The sequence below is a fragment of the Oncorhynchus keta genome, chromosome 19 (genome assembly GCF_023373465.1).
Source record: "Oncorhynchus keta strain PuntledgeMale-10-30-2019 chromosome 19, Oket_V2, whole genome shotgun sequence".
In the NCBI taxonomy this organism is placed as follows: Eukaryota; Metazoa; Chordata; class Actinopteri; order Salmoniformes; family Salmonidae; genus Oncorhynchus; species Oncorhynchus keta.
This window is the reverse complement of record NC_068439.1, coordinates 6,254,861-6,269,354: the sequence shown is the minus strand read 5'-3', so window position 1 is coordinate 6,269,354 and position 14,494 is coordinate 6,254,861. Positions and strand designations below refer to the sequence as shown.

The 14,494-nt window shown below is 48.0% G+C and overlaps 1 protein-coding gene and 1 long non-coding RNA gene across 44 annotated transcripts in view; both read left to right on the top strand.

Moving 5' to 3' along the window:
- The window catches only part of LOC127909143 (regulating synaptic membrane exocytosis protein 3-like), a 163,316-nt gene extending 157,725 nt beyond the window's left edge, over window positions 1-5,591 (top strand). Inside the window, exons 6-7 of the mRNA XM_052469139.1 lie at window positions 3,412-3,551; window positions 4,868-5,591. Coding sequence (XP_052325099.1) covers window positions 3,412-3,551; window positions 4,868-5,083 — 356 coding nt within the window. The 3' untranslated portion in view covers window positions 5,084-5,591. The remainder of the gene's footprint in view (window positions 1-3,411; window positions 3,552-4,867) is intronic.
- Window positions 5,592-8,164: 2,573 nt separating this feature from the next.
- Window positions 8,165-11,801, top strand: LOC127909145 (uncharacterized). Of its 43 annotated transcripts, none has more exons than XR_008069913.1 (6): window positions 8,165-8,870; window positions 9,460-9,492; window positions 9,538-9,570; window positions 10,005-10,070; window positions 10,425-10,556; window positions 10,590-11,801. It is a non-coding gene; the product is annotated as an uncharacterized LOC127909145 (long non-coding RNA). The 43 variants fall into 43 exon arrangements; XR_008069873.1 differs by lacking the exons at window positions 9,538-9,570; window positions 10,005-10,070 and adding exons at window positions 9,775-9,807; window positions 10,242-10,274 and having other exon boundaries at window positions 8,165-8,903; XR_008069870.1 differs by having other exon boundaries at window positions 8,165-8,903.
- Window positions 11,802-14,494: the final 2,693 nt, after the last annotated feature.

Genomic DNA, 14,494 nt, shown 5'->3' with positions numbered 1-14,494 from the left:
AGCATAGACTAAAATACAGTAGAATAGAAAACAGTATATACATATGAGATGAGTAAAGCATAGACTAAAATACAGTAGAATAGAATACAGTATATACATATGAGATGAGTAAAAGTATGTAAACATTATTAGGTGACTAAAGTAAATACAGTAGAATAGAATACAGTATATACATATGAGATGAGTAAAGCAGTATGTAAACATTATTAAGGTGACTAGTTAGTAAATACAGCAGAATAGAATACAGTATATACATATGAGATGAGTAAAGCAGTATGTAAACATTATTAAGGTGACTAGTTAGTAAATACAGTAGAATAGAATACAGTATATACATATGAGATGAGTAAAGCAGTATGTAAACATTATTAAGGTGACTAGTTAGTAAATACAGTAAAATAGAATACAGTATATACATATGAGATGAGTAAAGCAGTATGTAAACATTATTAAGGTGACTAGTGTTCCATTATTAAAGTGACCAGTGATTCCAAGTCTGTATATAGGGCAGCAGCCTCTAAGGTGCAGGGTTGCGTAATCGGGTGGTAGCCGGCTAGTGATGGCAACTTAATAGTCTGACGGCCTTGAGATAGAAGTTGTTTTTCAGTCTCTCTGTCCCAGCTTTGATGCACCTGTACTGACCTCTCCTTCTGGATGATAGCGGGGTGAACAGGCCGTTACGTCCTTGATGATTTTTTTGGCCTTCCTGTGACATTGGGTGCTGTAGGTGTTCATGCCCTCAGACGAACCATCAAACAGGCAAAGCGTCAATACAGAACTAAGATTGAATCCTATTATACAGGCTCTGACGCTCGTCGGCTGTGGCAATGCTTGCAAACTATTACGGACTACAAAGAAAAACCTAGCCGTGAGCTGCCCAGTGACGCAAGCCTACCAGATGGGCTAAATGCATTTTATGCTCGCTTCTAGGCAAAAAACACTGAAGCATGCATGAGAGAACCAGCTGTTCTGGACGGCTGTGTGATTGCGCTTTCCGTAGCCAATGTGAGCAAGACCTTTAAACAGGTCAAGGCCGTGGGGCCAGACGGATTACCAGGACGTGTACTAAGAGCATGCACGGACCAACTGGCAAGTGTCTTCACTGACAATTTCAACTTCTCCCTGTCCAAGTCTGTAATACCTAACACCATCATCCCTAGACCCACTCCAATTCGCATACCACCCCAACTGATTCACAGATGATGCAATCTCAATCGCACACCTATGTGAGAATGCTATTCATTTACTACAGCTCCGCGTTCAACACCATAGTGCCCACAAAGCTCAATACTAAGCTAAAGACCCTGGGACTAAACACCTCCCTCTGCAACTGGATCCTGAACTTCCTGATGCGCCGACCCCAGGTGGTAAGGGTAAGCAACAACACATCTGCCACTCTGATCCTGAACACGGGGGCCCCTCAGGGGTGCTTGCTTAGTCCCCTCCTGTACTCCTTGTTCACCCACGACTGCGTGGCCAGGCACGACTCCAACACCATAATTAAGTTTGCCGATGACACATCGGCAGTAGGCTTGATCACCGACAACAACGAGACCACCCTTGTAGGGAGGAGGTCAGAGACTTGGCAGTGTTGTGCCAGGACAACAACCTCTCCCTCAATGTGAGCGAGACAAAGGAGATGATCGTGGAATACAGGAAAAAGAGGACTGAGCACGCCCACATTCTCATCGACGGGGCTGCAATAGAGCAGGTTGAGAGCTTCAAGTTCCTTGGTGTCCACATCACCAACAAACTAACATGGTCCAAACACACCAAGACAGTCGTGAAAAAGGCACTGGAATGCCGTTTCCCCCTCAGGAGACTAAAAAGATTTGTCATGGGTCCCGATCCTCAAAGTTCTACAGCCGCACCATCGACAGTATCCTGCTTCACCGCCTGGTACGGCAACTGCTCGGCATCCGACCGTAAGGAGCAACAGAAGGTAGTGCATAGAGCCCAGTACATCACTGGGGCCAAGCTTCCTGCCATCCAGGACATATATACTAGGCGGTGTCAGAGGAAGGCCCAAGAAATTGTCAAAGACTCCAGTGACCCAAGTCGATACAAGCTACAAGCGGTACCAGAGCACCGAGTCTAGAAGGCTCCTTCACTTCTTTGGGACTGGGGGGCAGTATTGAGTAGCTTGGGTAAAATGGTGCCCAGAGTAAACTGCCTGCTACTCAGTCCTAAAGGCTATAATATGCATATAATAAGTACATTTGGATAGAAGACACTCTGAAGTTTCTAAAACTGTTTGAATTATGTCTGTGAGTTTAACAGAACTCGTATGGCAGGCAAAAACCTGAGAAAGAATCCAACCAGGAAGTGGGAAATCTGAGGTTTGTAGTTTTTCAAGTCGTTGCCTATCGAATTTACAGTGTCTATGGGGGTCATATTGCACTTCCTAAGGCTTCCACTAGATGTCACCAATCTTTAGAACCTTTCTTGATGCTTCTACTGTGAAGGAGGGGGGAATGGGAGCTGAATGAGTCAGAGGTCTGCCAGAGTGGCATGAGCTGATCACACGCTCTCACGTGAGAGCGACCTGTGTTCCATCACATTTCTACAGACAAAGGAATTCTCTGGTTGAAACATTGTTAAAGATTTATGTTAAAAACATCATAACGATTGATTCTATACTTCATTTGTTGAACAAATCAAACATTTTTTTGTGGAACTGGGATTCCTGGGAGTGCATTCTGATGAAGAGCATCAAAGGTAAGTGAATATTTATAATGCTATTTCTGACTTCTGTTGACTCCACAACATGGTGGATATCTGTATGGCTTGATTTGTTGTCTGAGTGCTGTACTCAGATTATTGCATGGTGTGCTTTTTCGGTAAAGCTTTTTTGAAATCTGACACAGCGGTTGCATTAAGGGGAAGTGGATCTAAAATTCCATGCATAACAGTTGTATCTTTTATCAGGGTTTATGATGAGTATTTCTGTAAATTGATGTGGCTCTCTGCAAAATCCCTGGATGTTTTGGAACTACTGAACATAACGCACCAATGTAACCTGAGATTTTTGGATACAAATATGAACATTACCGAAACAAAACATACATGTATACATTAAGTCCTATGAGTGTCATCTGATGAAGATCATCAAAGGTTAGTAATTAATTGTATCTCTATTTCTGATTTTTGTGACTCCTCACTTTGGCTGGGAAAATGGTTGTGTTTTTCTGTGACTAGGTACTGACCTAACATAATTGTTTGGTTTGCTTTCGTCATAAAGCCTTTTTGAAATTGGACACTGTGGCTGGATTTACAACAAGTTTATCTTTAAAATGGTGTGAAATACTTGTATGTTTGAGGAAATTTTATGATGGGCTTTCTGTTGTTTTGAATTTGGCGCCCTGCCCTTTCACTCAGAATTTAAATAACTGTATTATTCATTTCCTGCAGCAACCTATGTAAAGGTGTATGTGTTGGAGAATGGGGCATGTCTGGCTAAGAAGAAGACCAGAGTGGTGAAGAAGACTCTAGACCCCTCCTACCAACAGGCCCTGCTGTTTGAAGAGAGTCCTCAGGCCAAAGTCCTACAGGTAAATGCCTAGCTATATCTAGAAATCTTGAAGTGGTAGAAATAGGATTTGTGGTCCCAGAACCCCATATGTTTGTCTTTGTGGTCCCAGAACCCTATATGTTCATCTTTGTGGTTCCAGAACCCTATATGTTCGTATTTGTGGTTCCAGAACCCCATATGTTTGTCTTTGTGGTCCCAGAACCCTATATGTTCATCTTTGTGGTTCCAGAACCCTATATGTTCGTCTTTGTGGTTCCAGAACCCCATATGTTCATCTTTGTGGTTCCAGAACCCTATATGTTCATCTTTGTGGTCCCAGAACCCTATATGTTCATCTTTGTGGTTCCAGAACCCTATATGTTCGTCTTTGTGGTTCCAGAACCCCATATGTTCATCTTTGTGGTTCCAGAACCCTATATGTTCATCTTTGTGGTTCCAGAACCCTATATGTTCGTCTTTGTGGTTCCAGAACCCCATATGTTCATCTTTGTGGTCCCAGAACCCTATATGTTCATCTTTGTGGTTCCAGAACCCTATATGTTCGTCTTTGTGGTTCCAGAACCATATATGTTCGTCTTTGTGGTTCCAGAACCATATATGTTCGTATTTGTGGTCCCAGAACCCCATCTTTGTGGTTCCAGAACCATATATGTGGTTCCAGAACCCCATCTTTGTGGTTCCAGAACCCTATATGTTCATCTTTGTGGTTCCAGAACCCTATATGTTCGTCTTTGTGGTTCCAGAACCCCATATGTTCATCTTTGTGGTCCCAGAACCCTATATGTTCATCTTTGTGGTTCCAGAACCCTATATGTTCGTCTTTGTGGTTCCAGAACCATATATGTTCGTCTTTGTGGTTCCAGAACCATATATGTTCGTCTTTGTGGTTCCAGAACCCTATATGTTCGTCTTGCATGGCCGGATAGTAAAAATACATGTTTTCTTCTCCACCAAATTTCGTATTTCTTGACTTCATTTCCCGCCCCCCTTCTCTCTCTCCTCCCCTCTCTCTCTCTCTCCCTACCTCTCTCATCCTCCCTCCCCTCTCTCTCTCTCTCCTCTCTCTCTCACTCTCTCTCCCCACCTCCCTCCCCTCCCTCCCCCCTCTCTCCCCTCTCTCTCTCTCTCTCTCTCTCTCTCTCTCTCTCCCCCACCTCCCCCCTCCCTCCCTCCCTCCCTCTCTCTCTCTCTCTCCCCACCTCTCTCATCCTCCCTCCCTTCTCTCTCTCTCTCTCTCTCTCTCTCTCTCTGCCCCCTCTCTCTCTCTCTCTCTCTCTCTCTCTCTCTCTCTCTCTCTCTCTCTCTCTCTCTCTCTCTCCCCCCTCTCTCTCCCAGGTGATTGTGTGGGGTGACTATGGGAGGATGGACCACAAGTGTTTCATGGGCATGGCTCAGATCATGCTGGATGAGTTGGACCTTGGTGCCACGGTGAGCGGATGGTACAAGCTGTTCCCCACCTCGTCTCTGGCTGACCCCAGCATCGGACCCCTCACACGGCAACTGTCCCAGTCCTCACTGGAGAGCTGTGCCACCAGCCCCTCCTGTACCTAGACAGAGAGAACTATATACTCACACTCACACTCACACACACACACACACACACACACACACACACACACACACACACTCACACACACACACACACACACACTCACACTCACACACACACACACACACACACACACACACTCATCATGCAGATATGTTATACACGCAGAAACGCAGTCAGACGTGTTTACATGCAGGCTTCTGCATACACACGTGCCCATCCATAAACCCCTGACACACACACACACACACACACACACACACACACACACACACACACACACACACACACACACACACACACACACACACACACACACACACACACACACACACACACACACACACACACTCCAACACGCTGATCCTCAGATCCATCCCCATAACTACGCCAGATAACATGATTTACCAGAACATAGCATTATAGTAGCGTTACTTACTGCCCAATATCCCTGTCCCCTGTCTCCTGCCCCTTCCCCCTGCCCCCTGTCCCCTGCCCCCTGCCCCCTATCCCCTGTCCCCTGTCCCCTGTCCCCTGTCCCCTGCCCCCTATCCCCTGTCCCCTGTCCCCCCCTGTCCCCTGTCCCCTGCCCCCTATCCCCTGTCCCCCTGTCCCCTATCCCCCTGTCCCCTGTCCCCTGTCCCCTGCCCCCTTCCCCTGTCCCCTGTCTCCTGCCCCCTTCCCCCTGCCCCCTGTCCCCTGCCCCCTATCCCCTGTCCCCTGCCCCCTGTCCCCTGCCCCCTATCCCCTGTCCCCCCCTGCCCCCTATCCCCCTGCCCCTATCCCCTGCCCCCTCCCCCTTCCCCTATCCCCCTGTCCCCTACCCCCTGTCCCCTGTCCCCTGCCCCCTTCCCCCCTACCCCCTGTCCCCTGTCCCCTGTCCCCCTACCCCCTGTCCCCTGTCCCCTGTCCCCTATCCCCTGTCCCCAGGTCCCTACCCCCTGTCCCCCCTGTCCCCTATCCCCTGCCCCCTCCCCTGTCCCTGTCCCCTACCCCCTGTCCCCTGTCCCCTACCCCCTGTCCCCTATCCCCTGTCCCCAGGTCCCTACCCCTGTCCCCTACCCCCTGTCCCCTGTCCCCTGTCCCCTACCCCCTGTCCCCTGTCCCCTACCCCCTGTCCCCTGTCCCCCCCTGTCCCCTATCCCCTGTCCCCAGGTCCCTACCCCCTGCCCCCTACCCCCTGCCCCCTTCCCACTACCCCCTGTCCCCTGCCCCCTATCCCCTGTCCCCTGCCCCTGCCCCATCTCAGAATCCCTGCCTCCTGCCCCATCTCAGAATCCCTGCCTCCTGCCCCATCTCAGAATCCCTGCCCCCTGCCCCATCTCAGAATCCCTGCCCTCCTGCCCCATCTCAGAATCCCTGCCCTCCTGCCCCATCTCATAATCCCTGCCTCCTGTCCCATCTCAGAGTCCCTGCCTCCTGCCCCATCTCAGAATCCCTGCCTCCTGCCCCATCTCAGAGTCCCTGCCTCCTGCCCCATCTCAGAGTCCCTGTTTCCTGCCCCATCTCAGAGTCCCTGCCTCCTGCCCCATCTCAGAGTCCCTGCCTCCTGCCCCATCTCAGAGTCCCTGTTTCCTGCCCCATCTCAGAGTCCCTGCCTCCTGCCCCATCTCAGAATCCCTGCCTCCTGCCCCATCTCAGAGTCCCTGCCTCCTGCCCCATCTCAGAGTCCCTGCCTCCTGCCCCATCTCAGAGTCCCTGCCTCCTGCCCCATCTCAGAGTCCCTGCCTCCTGCCCCATCCCATAATTCCAAGTTTGCATCCCAAATGGAACCCTATTCCCTATATAGTGCACTACTTTAGACCAGATCCTGGCAAAAGTGGTTCACTATTAAGGCAATAGGGAGCCATTTTGGGACCCAGGTCAAGGCACTACTTCTCATCCCAGGGTCAGGTCATTCCTGAAAACAGTTTTTAAACTCTATGCCAAACTAAGAAGAAAAACAACTTTATTTTTCAAAACCAAAGCAATTTTTATTGTTACTATCAGTCGTGCTAGTTATACAGTATATACGTCTGGATATGTAGCAGAGTCTATGACTTAGATATAATGCAAAAAATATTCTATATTTTAAACACACACACACACACACACACACACACACACACACACACACACACACACACACACACACACACACACACACACACACACACAAGCTGTGGAGGAGAGAGACGGGTCACATATTGAAGAAAAATCAACAGACTTTTTGGATGTTCACATAATCACTATTATGTGAGGTAGCAGCTCAAATCTTATCGTTTCCACAAACCAGAGGTAATAAGTATATAGATATTAGATAGTATAGATTATAATATATAGATATGTGTGTTCACGTGTGTATCGGTTGCATCCTACACGTTTGCTTGCAACTCTTATTGAGACATTTTAAAGTGCTATTTTTAGCTTGCCCTTTAAGATTCTAATCAGATATATAGATGGTAATTTATTTATTTAGCTAATCAGACACTGTCTAAAGACCATGAAGAACGTAACACTCTACAATGAGTTTAGGGAGACGGAGGGGCATCGTTTCCACGGAGAACAAAGTCCCAACCTACCAGCATCCCTCGTCAACAAAGCTGCATTGTGGGACACAAGAGGACCAACTGACAAAACTGAACCCTCACAGGAATGGACCTCAAATTTTCCTCAAGACAGTTCAACACAAAGGCTTCTGGGTAGTCTGGGCTGTAGTCGTCGTTCATTGTAGACCCTGTTAGTGCGATCCCACAAAGGACTTCATATCCCAGATGTGATGCTGTATGCTTCTGCCCCACTGTACAGACTAGAACCTTTTGGATCAACTTCCACTTGATTTCCTGTCCGAAGTTTTTGTCTACACTTCCTGATTTTGACCAAAAGTAGGAGGTGGGAAACATTGGTGAGACAGAAGTCTGTGATGGGATCTCCCACCCTAGACAGACACACACACACACACACACACACACACACACACACACACAGAACACCTACACACACACACACACACGCACGCACGCACGCACACACACACACACACACACACACACACACACACACACACACACACACACACACACACACACACACACACAACACACACACACACACACACACACACACACACACACACACAGAACACACACACACAGAACACACACACACACACACACAGAACACACACACAGAACACACACACACACGGATGCCCCCCAGACACATAGGACTAAGTCTTATGATTGGGTACTGATGGCCACCTGTGTGAACTTTACCCTTTAACTCCTGAGGTTGTGTGGTGAGGTCACTGCTCTCTCTCAGCAATGTAAACTCCAGCAGCACAGATATATTGTATCCTCAATTACCTTCAACAACCAGTAGATGGCGTCTGATTCGTTCCTTTACAACCAGTAGGTGACGTCTGATTCGTTCCTTTACAACCAGTAGGTGACGTCTGATTCGTTCCTTTACAACCAGTAGGTGACGTCTGATTCGTTCCTTTACAACCAGTAGGTGACGTCTGATTCGTTCCTGTACAACCAGTAGGTGACGTCTGATTCGTTCCTGTACAACCAGTAGGTGACGTCTGATTCGTTCCTTTACAACCAGTAGGTGACGTCTGATTCGTTCCTTTACAACCAGTAGGTGACGTCTGATTCGTTCCTTTACAACCAGTAGGTGACGTCTGATTCGTTCCTTTACAACCAGTAGGTGACGTCTGATTCGTTCCTGTACAACCAGTAGGTGACGTCTGATTCGTTCCTTTACAACCAGTAGGTGACGTCTGATTCGTTCCTTTACAACCAGTAGGTGACGTCTGATTCGTTCCTTTACAACCAGTAGGTGACGCCTGTCTGATTCGTTCCTGTACAACCAGTAGGTGACGTCTGATTCGTTCAACCAGTAGGTGACGCCTGATTCGTTCCTTTACAACCAGTAGGTGACGCAGTAGGTGACGTCTGATTCGTTCCTGTACAACCAGTAGGTGACGTCTGATTGACGTTCCTGTACAACCAGTAGGTGACGCTGATTCGTTCCTTTACAACCAGTAGGTGACGTCTGATTCGTTCCTTTACAACCAGTAGGTGACGATTCGCTCCTGATAGGTGACGCCTGATTCGCTCCTTACAACCAGTAGGTGACGCCTGATTCGTTCCTGTACAACCAGTAGGTGACGTCTGATTCGTTCCTTTACAACCAGTAGATGGCGTAGGTGACGTCTGATTCGTTCCTGTACAACCAGTAGGTGACGTCTGATTCCAGTAGGTGACGCCTGATTCGCTCCTTTACAACCAGTAGGTGACGCCTGATTCGTTCCTGTACAACCAGTAGGTGACGCTCTGATTCGTTCCTTTACAACCAGTAGATGACGTCTGATTCGTTCCTGTACAACCAGTAGGTGACGTCTGATTCGTTCCTGTACAACCAGTAGGTGACGTCTGATTCGTCCAGTGATTCGTTCCTTTACAACCAGTAGGTGACGTCTGATTCGTTCCTGTACAACCAGTAGGTGACGTCTGATTCGCTTCCTGTACAACCAGTAGGTGACGTCTGATTCGTTCCTTTACAACCAGTAGGTGACGCCTGATTCGTTCCTGTACAACCAGTAGGTGACGCCTGATTCTAGGTGACGCCTGATTCGATAGGTGACGCTGATTCCTTTACAACCAGTAGGTGACGCCTGATAGGTGACGTTCCTCCTTACAACCAGTAGATGACGTCTGATTCGTTCCTTTACAACCAGTAGGTGACGCTGATTCTGTACAACCAGTTGACGCCTTTCGTTCCTTTACAACCAGTAGATGACGCCTGATTCGTTCCTTTACAACCAGTAGGTGACGCCTGATTCGTCTGACAACCAGTAGATGACGCCTGATTCGCTCCTTACAACCAGTAGGTGACGTCTTCGACAACCAGTAGGTGACGTTCCTTTACAACCAGTAGGTGACGTCTGATTCGTTCCTTTACAACCAGTAGGTGACGTCTGATTCGTTCCTTTACAACCAGTAGGTGACGGCGTCTGATTAGGTGACGCCTGATTCCTTTACAACCAGTAGGTGACGTCTGATTCGTTCCTGTACCAACCAGTAGGTGACGCCTGATTCGTTCCTTTACAACCAGTAGGTGACGTCTGATTCGATTCCTTTACAACCAGTAGGTGACGTCCTTTACAACCAGTAGGTGACGTCTGATTCGTTCCTTTACAACCAGTAGGTGACGCCTGATTCGTTCCTTTACAACCAGTAGGTGACGTCTGATTCGTTCCTTTACAACCAGTAGGTGACGTCTGATTACAACCAGTAGGTGACGCTTTACAACCAGTAGGTGACGTCTGAGGTGACGCCGTTCCTTTACAACCAGTAGGTGACGTCTGATTCGTTCCTTTACAACCAGTAGGTGACGTCTGATTCGTTCCTTTACAACCAGTAGGTGACGTCTGATTCGTTCCTGTACAACCAGTAGGTGACGTCTGATTCGTTCCTTTACAACCAGTAGGTATCGTCTGATTCGTTCCTTTACAACCAGTAGGTGACGTCTGATTCGTTCCTGTACGTGCTCAAACTCAAAAACATATTGTCATCTTGTTTACTGATATTGTATCTTGGACATCTGGACACGTTGGTCAGGTCTCTTAGATGACTTGTTAAATCTCTCTAATCTGTTAGGGACTGATTCCGATTAATGAATTCATATTTCTCCTACGCATGCACTTCTTAGTATTTGGCATTTATACTTACCTTATGTAGTCACGAACCTTATTCAGTCACGTGACTCGTACTGCAGGTGTGGCTAACTTGTGCGGCTCTGAATACATTTCAGTAAACCGCTGAGAACTCTCCAGTTTGCTGGCCAACAGATTTTCTCGCAGAGTTTTCATTCAACAGGGTTTTCAGGACATTTATCTTAAAGCCATCCCTTTAAAATACTCTGTACCTTTCAGTTCAAATGTTGTTAATAGACTCATTAGGATATATTGAGAGATCGGGTATCTGGATATTAGGGATCAATGACAGGGGAGTAATCTAAATATATGCATAAATAAATAAATATAATATAATATAAATAAATATATGCATATTCTTCTCCGTTTTGGTCGATTTAAAAATCCTCTGCTCTTGTAGATTATCTATTTATTTAGGAAAGTAGTTCTGAATCATAAAGGACTTTTAAGCACCTAATAATGAAAACGGTGGTTTGATTCATTGTGAAAAATGCCACATTCAGTTCTTTAACCTGTGGTATTGTTGACAGATCAGTGTACACAGAATTATATTAGGGATAATGGTGTACAATAGTAGGCTATACCCTCGTCTATTACCTGCACTGACCATGTCAAGTATTGCGCCATGCGTCCGGTTCAACCTGTTACGGCTCCGTCTTCACTTCGCTCCATAACCATGTAATTATCCTACATGTCTGTTTTGTATTATCACCTGTTACTAATGATCCTCAGCAACAACCACACGGCCGTGGCGACGTTTACAGAGGAGGCAAAGTAAGGTGAACTAAACAATGGAATTAAATGGAATGATAATGTAGGCTGTACCATCTGAAGGGAACTAACAGTACATTGGGCTCCCGAGTGGTGCAGTGGTCTAAGACACTGCATCTCAGTGCTAGAGGCGTCACTACAGACCCTGGTTCAGCGGTCTAAGACACCGCATCTCAGTGCTAGAGGCGTCACTACAGACCCTGGTTCAGCGGTCTAAGACACTGCATCTCAGTGCTAGAGGCGTCACTACAGACCCTGGTTCAGTGACACTGCATCTCAGTGCTAGAGGTGTCACTACAGACCCTGGTTCAGCGGTCTAAGACACTGCATCTCAGTGCTAGAGGCGTCACTACAGACCCTGGTTCAGAGGTCTAAGACATCTCAGTGTTAGAGGTGTCACTACAGACCCTGGTGCAGTGGTCTAAGACACTGCATCTCAGTGCTAGAGGCGTCACTACAGACCCTGGTTCAGAGGTCTAAGACACTGCGTCTCAGTGCTAGAGGCGTCACTACAGACCCTGGTTCAGTGGTCTAAGACACTGCATCTCAGTGCTAGAGGCGTCACTACAGACCCTGGTTCAGAGGTCTAAGACACTGCATCTCAGTGCTAGAGGCGTCACTACAGACCCTGGTTCAGCGGTCTAAGACACTGCATCTCAGTGCTAGAGGTGTCACTACAGACCCTGGTTCAGCGGTCTAAGACACTGCATCTCAGTGTTAGAGGCGTCACTACAGACCCTGGTTCAGCGGTCTAAGACACTGCATCTCAGTGTTAGAGGCGTCACTACAGACCCTGGTTCAGCGGTCTAAGACACTGCATCTCAGTGCTAGAGGCGTCACTACAGACCCTGGTTCAGCAGTCTAAGACACTGCATCTCAGTGCTAGAGGCGTCACTACAGACCCTGGTTCAGTGGTCTAAGACACTGCATCTCAGTGCTAGAGGCGTCACTACAGACCCTGGTTCAGAGGTCTAAGACATCTCAGTGTTAGAGGTGTCACTACAGACCCTGGTTCAGTGGTCTAAGAGACTGCATCTCAGTGCTAGAGGCGTCACTACAGACCCTGGTTCAGTGGTCTAAGACACTGCATCTCAGTGCTAGAGGAGTCACTACAGACCCTGGTTCAGTGGTCTAAGACACTGCATCTCAGTGCTAGAGGTGTCACTACAGACCCTGGTTCAGCGGTCTAAGGCATCTCAGTGCTAGAGGTGTCACTACAGACCCTGGTTCAGAGGTCTAAGACACTGCATCTCAGTGCTAGAGGCGTCACTACAGACCCTGGTTCAGCGGTCTAAGACACTGCATCTCAGTGCTAGAGGTGTCACTACAGACCCTGGTTCAGCGGTCTAAGACACTGCATCTCAGTGTTAGAGGCGTCACTACAGACCCTGGTTCAGCGGTCTAAGACACTGCATCTCAGTGTTAGAGGTGTCACTACAGACCCTGGTTCAGTGGTCTAAGACACTGCATCTCAGTGCTAGAGGTGTCACTACAGACCCTGGTTCAGCGGTCTAAGGCATCTCAGTGCTAGAGGTGTCACTACAGACCCTGGTTCAGAGGTCTAAGACACTGCATCTCAGTGCTAGAGGCGTCACTACAGACCCTGGTTCAGCGGTCTAAGACACTGCATCTCAGTGCTAGAGGTGTCACTACAGACCCTGGTTCAGCGGTCTAAGACACTGCATCTCAGTGTTAGAGGTGTCACTACAGACCCTGGTTCAGTGGTCTAAGACACTGCATCTCAGTGCTAGAGGCGTCACTACAGACCCTGGTTCAGTGGTCTAAGACACTGCATCTCAGTGCTAGAGGAGTCACTACAGACCCTGGTTCAGTGGTCTAAGACACTGCATCTCAGTGCTAGAGGTGTCACTACAGACCCTGGTTCAGCGGTCTAAGGCATCTCAGTGCTAGAGGTGTCACTACAGACCCTGGTTCAGAGGTCTAAGACACTGCATCTCAGTGCTAGAGGCGTCACTACAGACCCTGGTTCAGCGGTCTAAGACACTGCATCTCAGTGCTAGAGGTGTCACTACAGACCCTGGTTCAGCGGTCTAAGACACTGCATCTCAGTGTTAGAGGCGTCACTACAGACCCTGGTTCAGCGGTCTAAGACACTGCATCTCAGTGTTAGAGGCGTCAGTACAGACCCTTGTTCAGCGGTCTAAGGCATCTCAGTGCTAGAGGCGTCACTACAGACACCCTGGTTCAGCGGTCTAAGACACTGCATCTCAGTGCTAGAGGCGTCACTACAGGCCCTGGTTCAGAGGTCTAAGGCATCTCAGTGCTAGAGGCGTCACTACAGACACCCTGGTTCAGCGGTCTAAGACACTGCATCTCAGTGCTAGAGGTGTCACTACAGACCCTGGTTCAGAGGTCTAAGACACTTAATCTCAGTGCTAGAGGTGTCACTACAGACCCTGGTTCAGCGGTCTAAGACACTGCATCTCAGTGCTAGAGGCATCACTACAGACCCTGGTGCAGTGGTTTAAGTTACTGCATCTCAGTGCTAGAGGCGTCACCACAGACCCTGGTGCAGTGGTTTAAGACACTGCGTCTCAGTGCTAGAGGTGTCACTACAGACCCTGGTTCAGCGGTCTAAGACACTGCATCTCAGTGCTAGAGGTGTCACTACAGACCCTGGTTCAGTGGTTTAAGACACTGCATCTCAGTGCATCACTACAGACCCTGGTTCAGCGGTCTAAGACACTGCATCTCAGTGCTAGAGGCGTCACTACAGACCCTGGTGGCAGTTGAATATGTGTGGTTATTAGGCTCACTGACAGTCCATACTGACGACTAATGTTTAACATGATAGAAATAGGGAACAGAGAAAGTCGGGGTAGCCTATAATTAAGACAAGGTGCCCATCGCTGCAAGTTAAAAGGCCGTACAATTTTAATTCTTCATAAAGGCACAGCATTTCATCAACGTTACCGTGGGA